This window comes from Rhinolophus hipposideros (assembly GCF_964194185.1).
Source record: "Rhinolophus hipposideros genome assembly, chromosome: 21".
Classification (NCBI taxonomy): Eukaryota; Metazoa; Chordata; class Mammalia; order Chiroptera; family Rhinolophidae; genus Rhinolophus; species Rhinolophus hipposideros.
Window position 1 is genome coordinate 42577648 of NC_138067.1, and position 17939 is coordinate 42595586.

Sequence of the window (17939 nt, forward strand, 5' to 3'; positions counted from 1 at the left end):
GTGGCTGCCACTCTCCATGGGGCTCTGGAGCATTTGCAATGTGGCCAGTACTGCCAGGACAGTGAATCTGTAATTTAATTTAAATCAGATGTGTGGGATTAACATGATTAAATTGGCCAATATTTCATACACAAAACACAAAGCCGAAAGTGAAAGGTCATCTTCTTCTAGCCCCTGAACTTCCTACCACGTGAACCGGAGGGGCGAGCGTGGTCCTTGCCACACCCTGGCTGGGAGCTGGGGACACTCAGGGAACAGCAGTCCCCTGCAAGGCACTTTTCATCAAGTGCGACTCACTCAGTGGTTGTGCACTTGTGAACACACTAAGTCCTCACTTTACGTCATGGACAGGTTCTGCGACTTGAAGCAAAATACAACGAAGCCAATTCCCCAAAGGCCACTTGGAATAAGGAAGAGTTAAGCTCCCGTGGCACCTCATCAACACTGAGAGTGTGAGGATCTGCCGTCTACTAAACACCACTGACCGTATGCTCTGAAAGGGTAGATTTCCTCACGTGGGAATTGAAGCCGATTACTCTCGAGCTACGTACCGTTAACGTACATACTGACAGACTAGCTTTCCTTTTGGACCCAGACCTTTTCCATGCACATTTTATATACATTTTTAAAGGGGGAGGAAGTGTGGGAACCACAGCACCCCCTCAGGCAGCCTGCTTTGCTCACTTGAGAACATGTCACTTATCTTTCCGAAGCCATTGTTCCTCACCCCAAATACCTGTTCACGGCTTTGAACATCATCTAGACACCAAACCCACACGGACCTCCAGCCTGCTTGTCTCCCCTGACACCTCTCAAATGAGCATCTCACACTTAACGTGGCCAAAGCAGAAATGCTGTCCCCACCCCAACTCGGCTCTTTCCAGAGGGGCTTCCTGGACAGGTGGCACTAGCACCCCCAGAGTGACTATCCCATGGCCAGAGACCCATCCGCTCCTGCCCACCTTGGAGGGCACGTGAGTCACGTCGGCCCCATGACACCACCTGTAAACCGAGGAGCCTAGTCCTGTTCCTCTCTGCCACCTGGCTGCCACCCGACTACAGCTCGCCTTCGCCCAGGACGACTCCACTCCCGCGCCTATTACCCATCGCCCTCTCATCTTCTGCTCATACCCTGTCATTCTTCCCACGAGGCCACCTGGCCACGGTGACAGAGTCCCTGCACTGAGGATGCTCTCGCTTGCCTTTCCCTCTAAGGCCACCTTTGCTTTTCTCCAACAAGCCAGCGGGCTGGGCCTGCACACCTGCCGTGCCTCCTGCCGCGGCTGCCCCTTCCCCTTCACGACCAACTCTCCGTCGCTTCTCACACAGGCCTCAGCAACCGGCCCCACCACGGCCAGACCCGCCCAGCCCGCGCGGCCCCCCATCTCCCACAGCACCCCCTGTGACTTCCAGCAACGAGCAATGCTGAAATGAGCCTTTGCGTTTATTCGCACACTTCCTGCCGGCCTCCTCCACTGAAATGCAGCCAAGGCAAGGAGCACCGCTGCTTCGCCGGCTTTGACCTCGGGCTGGAGTCCGTGTCCCCCTTTCCGAAGGGCGCACTCTGCCTCCTACAGCTGCAGCATCATTATCTCACCACCCCACCTGTCAGACATTCAAGCTGGTACCAATGCACATTCTTGTTTTAATCGAAAAGGAAAGAAACGAAGAAGGAAGATGGTCAGACGTGGGCACAGAACGAGCAGAATCGCAAGGCTGACGCTGGCAGCCCCAAGCCAAGAACCACTGACAGGAGGCTGCGCCGGGAAGGGTCTCTCAGCCTCTCACCCCGACGCCACTCCACACCTGCCCCCTGAGCTCCCATGCTCCCGACTGCAGGCACAGCAGGCAAAATGTCTAAGAAACTAAAATGACAGTGATAAAATCACAATACTCCTTCAGGCCTCAACAGGGCAGTGACTCCCATGTCAGGGAAAATGTTCAACCACTCACAGGACGGAGATGGAGCTGGACTCATGCTTCCAAAGACTCAGACCGAGGAAAAGAAACTGAATCCTCAGACTACGACCCTCTGCGCGGCCCCTCCTGAGCCCTGCGTACCTGTATCCCCCAGGAGTCCCGGCTCCATCTCCATGCCTTCCTGCTGCTGGTAAAAGTTTTCATAGAAGTTCTGGGCTGGCGGGATGGGGGGCATCATTCCAGAATGGGGGGAGTCTCCAGGACCGTAGGGCATCATTGGGGGGCCGCCGGGTCCCATGGGCGGGCCAGGGTTCATGCCAGGGCCCATCGGCATGTCGGGGTGCATGTCCGGATGCATGTCGGGGTGCATGTCTGGGTGCATGTCGGGGTGCATGTCGGGGTGCATCGGACCCCCCATGGGCCCTGGGGGTCCCATGTTGGGCCCAGGGCCCATTGGTCCTGGAGGTCCTCCGGGTCCAGGGAACCTAGGAGGAGGACATGGTGCCGTGAGAGGGGCTGCAGAGGGAGGGTGGCAGACACAGTACGGAGACGTGGGGGCAGCCAGGCCCTCTAGCTCAGGACAGTGACAGGCCCCAGGCACTCACCTCACGCCCAGCTTCTCCGCCAGCTGTCCCGTGGGCCGCACCACGATCTCAAACAAGGAGGGGATCTTCTTGTTGTACATGTCCTGCTGCTGCTGCAGCTGCTGTGGGGACAGCGGCTCATGCACGGCCATGGGCATCTGGGGGGGCCCCGGGGGCGGAGGGGGCGGTGGGGGTGGGGGCGGGGGTCCGCCTGGCATGGGCCTGCCGTTTGGAGAGGTGGGGGCGGGGGGCCCCGGGGGCCGAGGCGGGGTGGGCAGGAGGCCCACGCCGGGCGGCGGTTTGGGCAGGGGGTTGATGCCCTGCTTCTTCAGCTCCTCCACTTCCTTCTCGTCCTCGGCACCGGCTTCCGCATCATCAGCCAACATCTGCGGGTGGGAAGGACGGCAGGGAGAGACAGTCAGGACAGGACAGGCGTGCAGGTGGGTGGCCCCACCCAGGGTTCAGCACTGCATTTACTGAGGAAAACTCTAAATCACGAGGACCCTGGGGCCCTTACAGCAGAAGCCTCTTTGGCACCAAAATCATCACCCCACACATTGCTGTACCCACTCTGTGACCAGCAGGCACGGGGAGCCATTTTGGTGTTGCAGCAAGATACACATCAAATGTACTATTTCACCATTTTAAAGTGCATAATTCAATGGCATTAAGTATATGTGTGATGTTGTCCAACCACCGCCTGTCTAGCTCTAGAACTTGCCTAGCACCCAAAAACAAACCCATCCCCATCAGCACTCACCCCTAGTACCCCCTCCCACGACTCTGCTTTCTGTCTCTATAGATTTGTCTATTCTAAACATTTCATATAAACGGAATCCTACAACAAGCGGCCCGTTTGTGTCCGTCTTCTTTCACTCAGCAGTTTTCAAGGTTCATTCATGCTGTAGCGTGTCACCTATTCTATGGCTGGCTAACATTCCACTGTCCTGTTTGGATTTTAAGGGCCTCTTACTGCACTTACAATCCAACCCCCTCCTTCCTGCCACCCCAGGGCCTGCCGGCAGGGTTGGGTGACTGGTGAGTGCTGCGCAGCACCCTGGAGGCTTCGTTTCCTTGCATGCTCGATCCTGAGCACCCAGCCCCGTTTCAGTCTGCCGGCAGCCAAGCCTCCTTCTGCAGGGCCCTGGTCTGGGCCAGGCTTTTCCCCAGGCATGTTTCTCCCTCTAATCCTCACTAAGTGGTTGTGTCCCCCAAATGTTGGGTCTCTTATTAAAGGTCAACTCAGAGTGACTCTCCTGGTGTCCTGCATTCATCATGGAACCATAAGCTCCCATTAAATCGCTGCCCAAACTCTGTAAGATACTTGTATTTAGTCATATCCTCGTCTGTTGTTGGCTCACCCAATGACTGTCAACTCCACAAGGACAGGACTGTTTTCTGCCCTGATTTACCCCCGAGCCTGGCATAGGGCCTGATACTGGTACACAAACAAATGCAGTCTGGATTTGAGCAGAATGTCTCATCAGTTAGGATCCTGGGCAGAAAAGTTAACACAGCAGGCCTGACTGCTCTTGGAAGGCCTTGCCACGTTGGCCTTTGGCTGGTGGTCCGGGAACCTGGATTTCGGGAGGGTTTCCAGCCTTCCCTGACTGATAAGGAAGTCCCCCTGCACCGAAACTGTGTACAAACAACACGCTTTCCGCGGAACATTCCCCTTTCCTTTTGGGAGTCTGGAATTTTGGCATGTGCCAAGCAGGGGCTGCCTCCATGACCAGCCCCCAATACAAACACTGGGCATTGAGCTCTAATGTGTGCCCCTGGGAGACAACATTCCACACGTATTGTCACAACTGGAGGTGAGTGTGTCCTGTGTGGACTCCACGCGGTGAGGCCTGATTTCCCCAGCTTTTGTCCCCCCGCCCTGTCCTTTCACAGTAGAATCTCAGCCATGAGGAGGACGAGACGCTCGCTCCTGGAGTGCCCCTCGTCGCACCTGGGCCTGGGTCATCCTGGAGACCTCGGCACAGACGCCTTGCTGGATCCTACCGTGGGTCCTGGTCTGAGATGCCCTGTCCCAGACAACTCCTCCTGGGGCAGCGGGCGGGGGTGCAGATGACACAGGCAGGACCTTCAGGCGGGTGTCAAGCAGTTCTCAGCTCCTCTCTCTCCCTATGATCAGCGATAGTATCCAGACCCCGGGACAGCAGGGTCCAAGAAGAATATGGCTTCGAGGGGGACAGAAAACTTGGAAAGCTCATCAATGGAAAATCTGTCCCTTTGAGCCCTGTTCCTCAAGGTGTGATCCGGGCAGTGGAGCAGCAGCACAGGGGGACCCTGAATCGGATCCGTATTTTAACAGGTGCCCACTGCAGCAGGAAACACTGCCCGAGACTAGCCAGGCTGGGGAGAGCCCAGAACCTCACGGAGTCTTTTAAGCACGCTCAGTGGGGCGCGGGGGAGCAGGCTGTAGTCCCAGCCCATAGGCCCTGTCTGCTTCATGGCCCTCATGGTCTGCTCACTGCATTCCCTCCCGGGACGCCGGTCCCTTTCAGTTCCTCAACCGAGTGTGCAGCTGCTGCTTGTGCTGTGTCCCCTGCCGGGCACATGCCTCCCTCACTCTTTACTTCCCTTCCTGCCTGCCACTCACCTAGGGGCTGGCAGAGTGTCAACTCCTCAGTGCAACTCCTGGAATGTCAGCCCGTTTCAGAACCTCTGGACTCTGCACATTCTCTCTCATATCAAGGGATCCCGGTATGTGATCAGGACCTGCCTGATGATTGGATCCTGTCTCCTTATCACGGTGTCCCCAGAACAGTGCCTGGCAGCAACTGAGCACTGCCACAACACACATTTGGTAGATAAATGAGCAAGGGAAACAAACGTACGCATCTCTGCATCCCCTGGACTCTAGAGAAGGGCTGGTTATCAGGACAGTGGAAGACGGAGCAGTGGGGGGTGAGGGATGTGCGAAGTGTAAAGGAGTGAAGGCTTTGACTGGCCAACCTTGCTGGTTCCGCACTGGTCTCCCCTGCACACCACCTCCCCCCAACCTGGCCCTGAGGTCCTGCCCACCTCCACAACTTCAGTTACTGTGGTTCAGGGGCGGGGCTCCCATACTCATCTCTCCGGCCAGAGCTGCAGGTGACCACCTCCACTTGGTCACATCTCCTTCATAAGCTTGCCACATACCGCCCAGAATCTGGTGTATTATCACCGACTCCTCCCTTCTCTTATCTCCACACCTGAACACTGGCCTGGAGCTGCTGCCTGGACCTTCTGAATGGCTTACCTGCCCTCCTCACCCCAATCCTCCATCCTGCCATGCCCCAACCTCCTGTCTAGTCAACCTCAGTCACAAAGACCGCCATAGCCCTGCACTGCTAGGTCCTTTCAATGCTAACTCAGTGCCCTCAGGTGGAAGGCGAAACCTAGTAAGGTCACAGCTCATTAAACAGGAACAAACTTGACCACAACCTTCTCCGCGCACGTGGAAAGGCACCGCAGTCCAGCCCCTGAATGTGCCCCCACCCCCTTTGCCTCCCAGCGCCCACCCAGAATGCCCCATTCATTCCCTCCTTGCCATACTGCCTCCCTGCCTGGCGCCTATCCTTCCTTTAGGTCTCCTGACACCAGCCTCCTGATGGCCTCCCTGTGCTCCCCAGACTAGCTTTACCCGTTGGGAACACGCTGCACTTCTCTTGTGCACCCAGCCAACACCCCCTCGTCCATGAGACCGCCAGCTCTCAGCTGTGGTGACCTTCTCCCTGCCGTTCACCGCTCTGAGCAGCGCTCAGCGCAGGGGACACTTAGTGAACACGTGGCTAACTGAACGAGCGGAGGCTCTCACCCACAGGACAACCTCCATGAGGAGCGCCAAGCCCTGGCGAGGCGGGGCTCCCCCTTCTGACCTCTGACCCCTGGGCCTGCCTGCACCCCACACTTCAGCTACTCAGCTGTGCCCTGCAGTCGGGCTTCCATCTCTCATCCAGGCCAGACAGGAGTCTTACCTCACAGCTTGCGGGCTGGCTGGAGAGCACCTCCTACTCCAGGACAGCCTCTCACCCCTTGCTCGGACCCCACAATGTCCTGACAAGGACTCCCGCCCTGGGTCTTGAGTGCTGCCTCGAAGGCAGGGGCTGACCCACATTAGAACCCAGGAAACGTAAGAGACATGTAAAACACATGAGAAAAAACAGAGTTCCCACCAGAAAAGCTGAACCCAACCCAGCCATGCAGTCCTTCCTCAGATGCTGTGTAGGAGCACAATATTTTTGGACATGGTTATATTGGGCTAAGTAAGATATACTGTTCGAATTTCATCTTTTCACCTTTTTCTTTAGTGTCTCTCCCAGAAAATTTATAATTAAATATGTGATAACTCGACTTCTCAGACTGGCCGCGTTATAACCACTTTTGATATTTCTTTGCCCAGGTAATATATATTGTCCAATTATTAACTGTGCTGTAGAACTAGTAGGTGGATAGTAAATAAAAAATAATTAAAAACAGATGGGCCCAATGTGGTCTCATGGGCAGCACTGGTCTAGAATGCAACCTCCGAGCCTCCAGCAGGGGGCAGTCCTCAGTCAGATATTGCTCAGTTCTTCACATGAGGAACCAAGCCGACTTTTCCCACTACTTATCCTATGAAATAATTCACAAACTCTAGGTACCATTGATGACAAACCCCTGGTCTTAGAGTATTAGGCTCCCCAAATGGAGGGAAAGAGAACTTTTTCCAACTTTCTGCATTCATCTGCCAACAAGGGACAGATGTTCTCTTGGTTGGCCTGTGCACGACGTCCCCTGAACCCATCAGGTAGCCCTGGCAGCCATTTAAACAGGGCAGTCACCAGTGGATGGATTCTTGACACTGGCTTATGAATCTGATCCTTTTCATTCTTATGAAAAACAGCCAATTCCTCAAACGTTTTGCAAACTAGAAGGCAGGAAAGCCTTCATTTGAAAGGCTCCGTTCTCTCATCCATTCCCTTAGATGGATTAGGAAACCAAGGGCAGGATGATGGGGACCCCAAAGTCCTAGTGACCGCCCAGGGAGAACAACAGATACTAGGATGAGTTTCAAATGTCAGCTGGTGAGTGAGGAAGGCCTGACACTTCACCCAAGGGAAGAAGTCTCCCACCAACCTCCAATTTCCTTGTACTTTTTCTACTGCCTAAGAGAATCCTTGAGACTTGGAAGGAAACAGTTGACATTTCCATCACAATATAACCCATCCCAAGTCTCCTTTCTTCTGTGTGTATGGTGGACTCTCTCTAAAAGACAGCTAAAAATTATAAGCTATGTTTGGAGATTCACCAAGCAACATTCCTTTTATGTAGCCGCCCCAGTGAAAACTGCCCTGGCTGGAGATAAGATACACGTGTGACCACCTCAACTCTCCCTGCAAAAAAGAACAAAATCCCCATTTCCTCCAGATCAATGCAACTGGGAATTCTGGTCCTGCACAGAGGCCAACCAGGCAGGCTGCAGTGCCAAGTCAACGGAAGGGGCACTTCCTGGTTCCCATCAGCTATGGCGACATTTGCCTCAGAAATTACCTTATCCAAGAGTTCTCTCGTTTCCTCAGTCAGAGGGTCATGGGAGAACATGCAGTCGTCACCATTGATGCAGTTCCCAGTTGTGTGGTACAACTTACACGGAAAATCACGTTCATGGCAAATTAAGGCAAATGCTTCATCTCATGGAACCCACCCCGTTTTGGAGATGAGGAAAGCCCAGACAGATGGAGTGACTTGCTCAGATTTGCACAATGCGTTAACAGCAGACCCAAGATAACACCCTGTTTCTCAAGACCCCTGCTCCAGAGTGCTTTCCCACCCCACCATGCTAGTCTTGGGGTTGTGTCCTCAGCACAACACTCAACAGGAATAGGGAAGTTCAATGATTTGCCCAAGGTTACGCAGCCCATTGGAAAAGTCTCAGAGGAATAACAGGCAATGGTATAGGTTGGTCTCAAGCATTATGTATGAAAAGAACATATAGTATGTGTGTCTCAGTTTACTCATCTGCAGAACGGGAACAGCAGGGCCATCAGAGGATAGATGTGAGGGCTAAATAGATGGAGATGCACAGAGAGCTCTTAACACAGTACTGGCACTAAGAGATGGGAAGTGCAGCGGAGGTCAGCTGTTGTTACCAGTAAGGAGAAAAGAAGTTCTGCCCTCATCAGATCAAATGTGGGCACCAAAGGATATCATGCATATAGGGGCAGTTCTCAGCTCTGGCACAAAATCCGGTGATGTAAAACTTGCACAGTTCTCGCTTTTTTGGTAGCTCGATGTCGTGGCTAAAATTACAGTGGTCTCCCTGAAAGAAAAGCAATGAAAAGGTCAGGTGGGGACACAGTAAGCCCTTGCTTACTCCCGTCTGCAAAGAAAAACTGTCACCACTGAAACTCTGTCACCACTGAGGCACAGAGGGGCCAATGACAGAATAAACTACCCCCAGGAAAGGGCTGGTTTCCCACCCACTTTATACTTCTGACAAAACGTGCACTCCCCCCTCTCTCACAGGTCCCTCTCCCTCGCGTATCTATTCCATTCCCTCTCCCTGTCTCTTTCTAACCCTTCCTCCTCTTTCCTTCCCTTCTTTCTCCTCTCTTTTATCTACTGTTTTTCACTGTTTGCTGTATGACAGCCAGTATCCAGTCTCATGCTTCTTCCTTCCTAACAGAACCCCAATTTTGTTTGGGTTAAGAATGTGCCCAGCAAAGAAAACTCCATTCCCCAGGGTCCCTTAAAGTTACGGCCACAGATGCCAGGGAGGGCAAAACACAGCCTCAATTTAAAAAAAAATTCCATCCACCCATTTCTCTTCCTCTTAGCCCTTAGATGTGATGCCTGGAGACACAGCAGCCATTGTGCAACCATGAGGACAAAAGCCATATGCTTAAAAATGGCAGAATGTAAAGCAGGAAGGAGCCTGGATTTCCCAGGGTGCCAATGACCACTGCACCAGCCCTGTACTGTCCACCCACCCCGAGACTGCTGTGAGGGATAAACATCTAAGTGTTTAAGCCAATACAGTCCAAACAAAGCACCGAGGTGACATAAAGACAGAAATTGTTCTATATTCGTTTCCCTCACAGGAATGGCTACTCATTTTCCTTTGTTTATATGTATTACAAGTTTCTAAAAATAATATGAATTGTGACTATAATAAGGCATATTTTACATACACATGCACATTTGTTTGAAATACGTATTCTCTGGGCATATGTTGACCAATTCTGTCCACTGTCATTAAATTTGATTATAAAGCTGGCTAGTTGAACTAACACTGGGTTACACTTGTTTCCGTCTAAATTCTGTGGTCATTGGTCCATTTTCAGGCATTAAATTCTGCTGTGAAGTTCAACGCGAGTCTGGTGCTCCTCCCTTTTCTACGGAAAATTCTCTTAATTCCCTCATTAACTTAACCAGAATATGCGACATCTTTTCAATCCTAACACTACATTTGAGGCCACATGGATTAGTTGAAAATTTTGGCCAAAAAAATCCCCCTCCAAGCCAAAAATCCCCAGATGTGTCATCTTGCTCTGGCCCTTCAAGTCACCGAGAGAACTGCATCTTTCAGGCCCCACAGGCATCTCCTCCCCCACCTGAGTCCTGCCCCCAGTTAGTGTGGCCTCTACAACATTCCCAGCGGGCTGTCCTCTGGGAGACTGCTGCCCTGCTACAGCACTCAGGTCCTTTGCTTTGTCCCTTACCCATGTGCACCGCCCCTCCACGAAGTATTTGCAGATGACTTTGCCTTTCTTGTCAGACTGCTGGTGGGGTTTGTCATGGTCACTCCTCCGGTAACCCCCACCACCATCCTGTTAGGAACACACAGTGTGAATACGACGGGGAATGAAAAGGGAGGGTGGGAAGGACGCTATGCAGGCCAGGTGGAGACGGTCTCTGAGTGAACAAGAATGACAGGAACTGGCTGGCAGGGATGATGTAAGTGTCCTCACATAAAGAGCAGTTACACCCACCACTGGGGCTATACGGAGTCTGAGCCCCCCGGGATGGAGGGCTGGCACTTGGACAAGAAAAGCTCCGGCACTTGGAGCTGCTGGCAATGAAGACTCGAGCAGCTGGACCGGCCCGGTGACTCAGGTGGTTGGAGTGCCCGTGCTCCTAACGCCGAGATCGCTGGTTCGATTCCCACATGGGCCAGTGGGCTGCCGTGGGCTGCCATGAGAGGCAGGTGGCCAGTGTGAGCGGCCGGCAAGAGCTGCTGTGAGTGGTCGACCAGCAACAGACTGCCTCAGCTGGGGGGAGCGCAAGGCTCATAACACCAGCATGGGCCAGGGAGCTGTGTCCTACACAACTAGACTGAGAAACAACGGCTTGAACCGGAGTCAGTGGGGAGGTGAAAGAAGGGGAGACAGCACACACCTGTGTGGGAACACATCCACCTCCCAGAGGCTGAGGCACACGTGCCTCGCTGTACACCTCTCCAGGGCTAGCTGAGTGGGTCAGCTAGAACTTTCCAAACCTTAGAGACTCATCACGGGTGACTGCAGGTGTTACACAGATGTGGTTTTAACAACAGAGGGTCTCACCAGCAGCACGTCCCCCACAAGAGCTGAGCGGTGCTGATTGGCCCTATGGGGACTGTCTGCTGGGAGCAGGGGGACAGGCTCAGCCTCAGAAGACAACTTATTAAAGGGAAAAGAAATGCAAGGAGGAGCCTCGGTTAAACACAACAGCTCAGAGTGAAGTCGACTCACGCCCATGTCGTCGTCATAGAAGTCTTCGTCATCGTTCAGTCCACTCTTGTTCATCCCTCCTCGGCTGCCACCTCGACCGCGCCCCCGGCCCATCCCTTTGCCTCGACCTCGGGAACCCCGACCCCGGCCTCGACTTAATCCTGCAGAGGGAAGAAATGGCGTGAACCGCTGCCTCTCCCTAGAATCCAACTCCAGCTGCTGCCAGAAGGAGCCCCACCAATTCGTCACCTCCTGGGCCCCTGCCTACCTCGTCCTCGGCCATCCTTGGACCGGCGGTACTGGTTCAGCTCCTTGGAATAGTCATCATAATCCTCATCTCCCATTGGCTCCTCACCTTCTCCATACTAGAATTCCAGAAAGAAGGCGAGGAGTGTCCCATGGGAAACAACACTGTCCCCAACTATACACTCTGCCCTTTTTGCCTTTTTGTTTCGGGACCACTAGACGCAGAAGGGCTCCCGTCCTCACAGCCCCAGCCTGAGCGGTGGGTGGTCCTAATCCTTTCTGTGCAGTCTTCACTCTTTAAACTCCCACTCCCTGGGCAAACCCATTAGGGCGCCTCTACACAATGGACAGCTGTGCGGCCGTAACAAAGAATGCATGGAAAAGTCTCAGCAGGAACAGAACTGGGAGTGTAGTAGCTCTCCTAGAGAGGGGGGTGGGTGAATAAATAAGCACCTGACTGCAAAGGCCTAAAATGTGGCGAAAGCACACTCAGGAACCTTGTCACCAGGGACGGGAACTAAGTGGCTGAGACACCAGTGGGAGGAAGATGTAATTTTCACTGATCACCCTTTGGTGCCTTTTCAATTTGAACCATATAATGGTTTCCTTGATACCAAAACAACATCTGAACACATTTAACACATAAATCTGCCATCTGATGCTTTCTTTCCACCTTAGTCTTACGAGCCACCTCCAATAGCCCTTGCAGCCCACTAGCCACCCCCCAGCCCTTGGGCTGGAGAAAACCTTACATCCATCTCGTCCTCGTAGAAGTCGTCTTCGTCCTCTGGGTGGTCTCCCATGGAGCCTCTGCCCCTGCCTCGGCCGCCCCTGCCCATGCCTCGGCCTCGAGACCCTCCACGGCTTCCTCGGCCCCGGTAGCCCCTGCCCCGGCCTCGGCTGCCTGCACAGTGATTCAGAAAGTAAGCGCCTGAGTAGGAGCAGACCCACACCATCAGCAAGAGATACGTTAACCCTGAGATCAATCATTTCATCCTCCACGAAGCCTTCCCAGCTCCTCCAGGTGACTAATGGTCCCCTGATCCCTTTAATGGGGGTGCCTCAGCACTGTGGACACATGACTGCTGCTGCACTCACTACAATGAAAACTGCAATGTCCGACACCGTGGCCAGCAGCCACATGTGGCTACTGAACACCGAAAACGTGGCTGACCAGTCTAAGAGATGCTGTGGGTGGAAATCACACCTGGATTACAATGACTTAGTTAAAAAAAAAAAAAAGACAGAGAGAATGTAAAATATTACATCTGTCTGTTTTGACTACATGTTGAAGCAAGATTTTTGACTGCATTAGGTTGATAAAATATATTGTTAAAATAATTCCGGGCCAGCCCGGTGGCTCAGGTGGCTGGAGCCGTGCTAACGCCAAGGTCGCCAGTTCGATTCCCACATGGGCCAGTGAGCTGCACCCTCTACAGCTAAGATTGTGAACAACAGCTCTCCTTGGAGCTGGGTGGCCGTTAGGAGCGGAGGTTGGTGTGAGCGGCCATGTGCTGCCATGGGCTGCTGTGTGCCACCATGAGAGGCCGGTGGCCAGCGTGAGTGACTGGCAGCCATTGTGAGCAGCCAGCAGCCGGCAAGAGCTGCCGTGAGTGGCCAACCAACCAACTGCCTCAGCCGGGAGGAAGCGCAAGGCTCATAATACCAGCATGGGCCAGGGAGCTGTGCCCTACACAGCTAGACTGAGAAACAACAGCTCGAACCGAAGTAAGGGGGAGGTGGAAAAAGGGGGGGGAAATTAATTCCATCTGTTTCCTTTTACCTTTTTAATGTGACTAGTAGAAAATTCTAAATTACGTGGTGGCTTGCATTATATTTCTATTGGACAGCACTAGTTTAGAAATCTCCCCAAAGATCAGGGCCTGACCAAGGGAGGTGTCCAAGAAAGAATGCTGAAAGAAAGAAGGCAGGAACAGCCACTTAAATCTCAAGGCACGTCTTAGACAGGCTAAGAACTGCTGAGTTGGAAGGTTCTGGAAACCTTCTTGGGTTGGGAAATCTCACTAGCCAGCCTGGGTTTGTGGTGCTCTGCCCTCCCCCACTATCCTAACTGCCACAGGTTCAATGTCCAGAGGTGTGGCAGTCCCAGGAGCTGTAGTCACACCTTGTCATGTGATGTGGCTTGGAGGACGGGGGAGGAGGCTACTGAGTGTGGGGACAGCCAGCTGTCAGTTACCCTGGCCCAGATGTGAGAGATTATCCCTTCTCTCTCTCCTCACTGCTGACCAGGACGAGAATTTAAATACCAACCGTCAGCCATGCTGGCCTTCTCCCTGCCTCACCCCAGGCTGGTTCCTCCCCAACCACAGCGCCGGCACTGGCCCGTCTTCTCATGTGGTAACTCGGGCCCGAGCCTTGCATATGCGGCTCCCTGTCCTCCCCTTCTATACTTAGCTCAGCCCCACATGACTGCCTTTGTCTTCTCGGGGACTTGGGGCCCCGTGAGCACTAGGCTAGCCAGGCCTGTCTGCTCTGCACTGCAGCCCCCGCCCCGGCGCGGTCTTACCTCGGCCCCGGCTGCTGCCCTCCTTGGCGCGCCGGTACTGGTTCAACTCTTTGGTGAAGTCATCGTACTCCTCCTTGCCCATGTCTTCCTCCTCGTCGCCCTCGTACTCCCCATACTGCTCATTCTCGTAGTCTTCATACATGCCATAGCCTTTGCTGTCCATCTTAGAGTAGGACTTCTTGGGCAGGGACGTGGTGTGTGACGGGGGATACTGCGGGTGGGACTGACAGGGAGAGGAGGTGAGCTGGCCCCAGGGCCTTGGGTCCAGACCAGATCCCCCGGTCCCTGAACTGACACATCTGTCTGGGTGTCTCTGCTTCCCCTGCAGTGAGACACCAGCCCGCCAGCCACTCTGGGGACTGGTTTCCACCTGAGTGAGATCTGGGCAGCGGGCCCAGATGTTTCTGTTCTTCACAAAGGGCCACAGCTTGAAAGAAAATGGGAAAACAGACCCCACAATCCCTGAAGAACCACAGAGGGAAGAGAAGGGAACTATTTCCCAGGGCTATAGAGCACTCTCAGTTGGGGAGGGGGCCTGGTAGGCAAAAGGGGTGCTCCTTGGTTAAAATTTTCCTGGGGCTTTGTACTTCAATTAATAAGCTTCTTGGTAACCAAACTAGAAAGCTGTTTTAAATGATACTTTCCAAAGTGTGCTAATGCCAAGAAATACTGATAAAGTTAGATATATATAAATGGAAGCTCCCAACACGTCCTTCAGGCAGGGAATGGATAAACTGTGGTACATCTGACAATGGAGTATTTATTATTCAGTCATTAAGAGAAATGAGCTATGAAGCTACGAAAAGACAGAGAGTAACCGTAAACACGTATTGCTAAGTGAAAAAAGCTAATTTGAAAAGGCTATATACTGTATGAACCCAACTCTATGACATTCTGGAAAAGGCAGAACTACAGAGACAGTAAAAAGATTTGTGGTTGCTAGGGACTCGGGGGAGGGAGGGCTGAGTAGGTAAAGCAGAGGGGATTTTTAGGGAATTGAAACTATCTTATATGGCAAATACATAACTTTATGCATTTGTCAAAACCCAAAGAACTGTAAAACCCTAATGTAAAGTATAGACTCTAATAATAATGTGTTAATGTTGGCTCATCAATTACAATAAATGTACCTATACCACACTAACGCAAGACGTTAATAACAGGAGAAACGGAGTAGGGTTGGTAGGGAACTGTATCACCTGCTCAATTTTCTATAAACCTGAAAGCGCTCTAAAAAATAAAGTTGTGATTTTTAAAAAAAATCCATACTCGTTATTAAAAAAACAGAAAATACAAAATGTAAGATACACAGACACACACTACTTTAGCAGATCCTAACATGCCTCAATATTCAGTTCCCAATCAGATTGTGGCATTCCTTCCCTTCCCTGCCTTCCTCAGGTCTAAAGTCTGAATACATTAGTAGATCAATGTCAATTATACTATCTTACAATAAATTATCCGTTAATGATGGATGATGCTGAGTCACAGGCATGTGTGGGACATCTTTTTCTTTCTTTTTCGTTTTTTTTAAGGTGGGCACAGCTCATAGTGGCCCACGCGGGGATCGAACTATCAACCTTGGTGTTATTGGCACCATGCTCTAACAAACTGAGCTAACCGGCCACGCAATAGGACATGTTTAAGAGCTACTGGCTTTAAAAACATTTTTAACCAAAAATTGAAAATCTGATTAAAACTGGATTGTTAAAAATAAAAAAACCTGAAAATCAATGTTGATGGTTTTTTCTTACTAATTGTGCAGGGGGGGGAAACGTATACAAACTGAACAAGTAATTTAAATTTATGTTTAAGGTCAGAGATATAATAGGGTAAATATCTAACTTCTGACCCCACTCAAATTATCCATTTAAGATAATTTATTTCCGCAACCATTTCATTCTCTTGCCAATTTCCCACAAAAGGTCACTTCTCAACAGTGGAAAACAGTCATCTATGACAGAGACAAATCAGCATCCTTCTTGGGGACAGGGGAAATACTGAGTCCTGCTAAGGTCACGAGAAGATGTGTCACAGAGATTTTAAGAACATGGCTTATGGAGATCGGTCTCTGCACTTGAGAGCTATGCAACCTGGTTGAAGTTTTCTGAGGCTCAGTTTCCTCACCTGTCAAAGAGGGGTGAAAACTGTACCTCATCTTGCAGGATTAAAATCTGTGTGAAGTACCATGAAAGAGCACCTAGCACATGGCAAGTGCCCAGGCTCAGTAAACACAGGCAGTTTTACTGCGTGGGGGCTCCAACAAGCAGTTACTCACCGGTGCATACGGGGGGCTGTACTCTCTGTACTTGCGGTGCCCCTTCTCACTGGGGCTGAAATCCGAGTCATCGGAAAAGTCAGAGAAGTCATCGCTGGAAGAAGCATGGCGCTGAAATGACAGAGGAAGTGGACTTGGCGAATATGCTGCAGGCAGGCTACTCTGGCAGTCAGCCCCAGGACAAGTACTGCTGGAATGTGCCGGAAGGACTCTGTGCTCGGTGTGAAACACCTCTCCTACGGGCATTTAGTGGCAGTGGAGCATGAGCTACCAACTCTTTTAAAAAAGGTCTTTATCCAATTTGGGGAAGGAAAAACACCACTATTAAGAGTGCCCTCCGGCCTGACTAGATTAGCTTAGCCCCTGGAGCTCTCAGCCAGGCAGCCGAAGCCATACTCTGCACCTACCTTGTGCTTGGATTTCCTCCTCTTCTTCGACCTCCTCTTCTCCTTCTCCCGCTCTTTCTTCCGCTTCCGCTTCAGCCTCCTGTGAGACTTCTCTTCATCTGAATCGCTGTGGTGCTTCTCCCCCTTTTCTTTCCGGCTCCTCTCGGGCCCTCCGGACGTGTCCTGGGCCTCCTCGGCCCCATCATCTTCCAGTTCACCTTCTTCCAACTCGCCATCTTCCCTACAAACCAACCCCAAAGCCAACATGAACATGGGTTTGAGGAAACCCCTGAGGGCGCTGGGCGGGCCCAGGCTGACAGGCACGGAGGGCCCGATTGCTGTGAATGAGATCTGTAATCCCTGTGAGAGGCCGTGGAAGGCCGTGGGGACAACTGCCTCCTGTCCCACCCCTCATCCTGCCCCAGAAGGACTGCATCTGATCCCAGCTAAGCTGGGTGGGGGCTGGGGTAGGGGACAGGGACTGACACCACTGGAGCAGTATTTCCCAAAGTGTTCCCTAGGACTACAGTTCTAAGAAAGGCGACGAGGTTCTGTTGTCAAATGAGTTGAGGGAATCCCCATCTTGGGGATTCACAACGCTTACTACCACAACACAAGTTCCCAGAAGTCCTACAGCCAAGAAACCGGTGTAGCTCGGCCTCAGAGTACTTCTGAAATTCACCTGACCACAGACGCTGCTTCTCTCAGGGAACAGAGACTAGCATCTCTCCCGGAGAGCACAGCGGCATGCAATGGCCTGGAGTCACCCACTCAGCCCCTGCCCTATGGGTGGTGGTGTCTGTGGACAGCGGAGAGGGCCATGGTGCTGAACCAGGGGTGGCCCACAGACTCCTGGACCCTACCCACAGGAAGGCCTAAGGACACTGAAGGTATTTTACAAAAGCCCATAAGAATCACTAGTGAACAGGCTCCAGTCCCCAGGTTCTGAGGTCTGACCACCCCACCAGCTCCACGGCTCTGGGCTGGAAGCAGCTAGAGAAAGGGAGAAGGGTGAAAGGAAATGCCCCAGGCCCTCCTGAGGTCCTCATGTGACAGCTGTCAGAGTGCATCTGCAGAAGGGGCCAGCCTCCCACCAACTGCTGACTCCCTTTTTCCATCTGACTTGCCTTACCTCTGGGCTCCCCAGTCAAGATTTCCTGACTTTGTCGACCCCCCCACATCACCCCCAATCCCCAGTACTTTAAAAAGTAAAAGCACTCGCCCAGCATGACAGATGCTGCCAATAAGACATTCTAAATATCTTAGTATCTGTGGGGTGGGATGGGAGTGAGGGGATACACAGGGTTAAGAAAG

At 52.3% G+C, this 17939-nt stretch overlaps 1 protein-coding gene across 5 annotated transcripts in view; it reads right to left on the minus strand.

Moving 5' to 3' along the window:
- Positions 1 to 17939, minus strand: part of ZC3H4 (zinc finger CCCH-type containing 4) — a 38599-nt gene that overhangs the window by 6036 nt on the left and 14624 nt on the right. For all 5 annotated transcript variants that reach the window (XM_081032361.1, XM_081032358.1, XM_081032360.1 and 2 more), the window contains 11 exons: positions 16647 to 16866; positions 16240 to 16350; positions 13962 to 14184; positions 12187 to 12338; positions 11457 to 11553; positions 11210 to 11349; positions 10199 to 10306; positions 8685 to 8796; positions 8028 to 8137; positions 2526 to 2890; positions 2062 to 2405 (listed from right to left, as the gene is read on the minus strand). In XM_081032361.1, the coding sequence (XP_080888487.1) occupies positions 2062 to 2405; positions 2526 to 2890; positions 8028 to 8137; positions 8685 to 8796; positions 10199 to 10306; positions 11210 to 11349; positions 11457 to 11553; positions 12187 to 12338; positions 13962 to 14184; positions 16240 to 16350; positions 16647 to 16866 (1982 nt within the window). The remainder of the gene's footprint in view (positions 1 to 2061; positions 2406 to 2525; positions 2891 to 8027; positions 8138 to 8684; positions 8797 to 10198; positions 10307 to 11209; positions 11350 to 11456; positions 11554 to 12186; positions 12339 to 13961; positions 14185 to 16239; positions 16351 to 16646; positions 16867 to 17939) is intronic.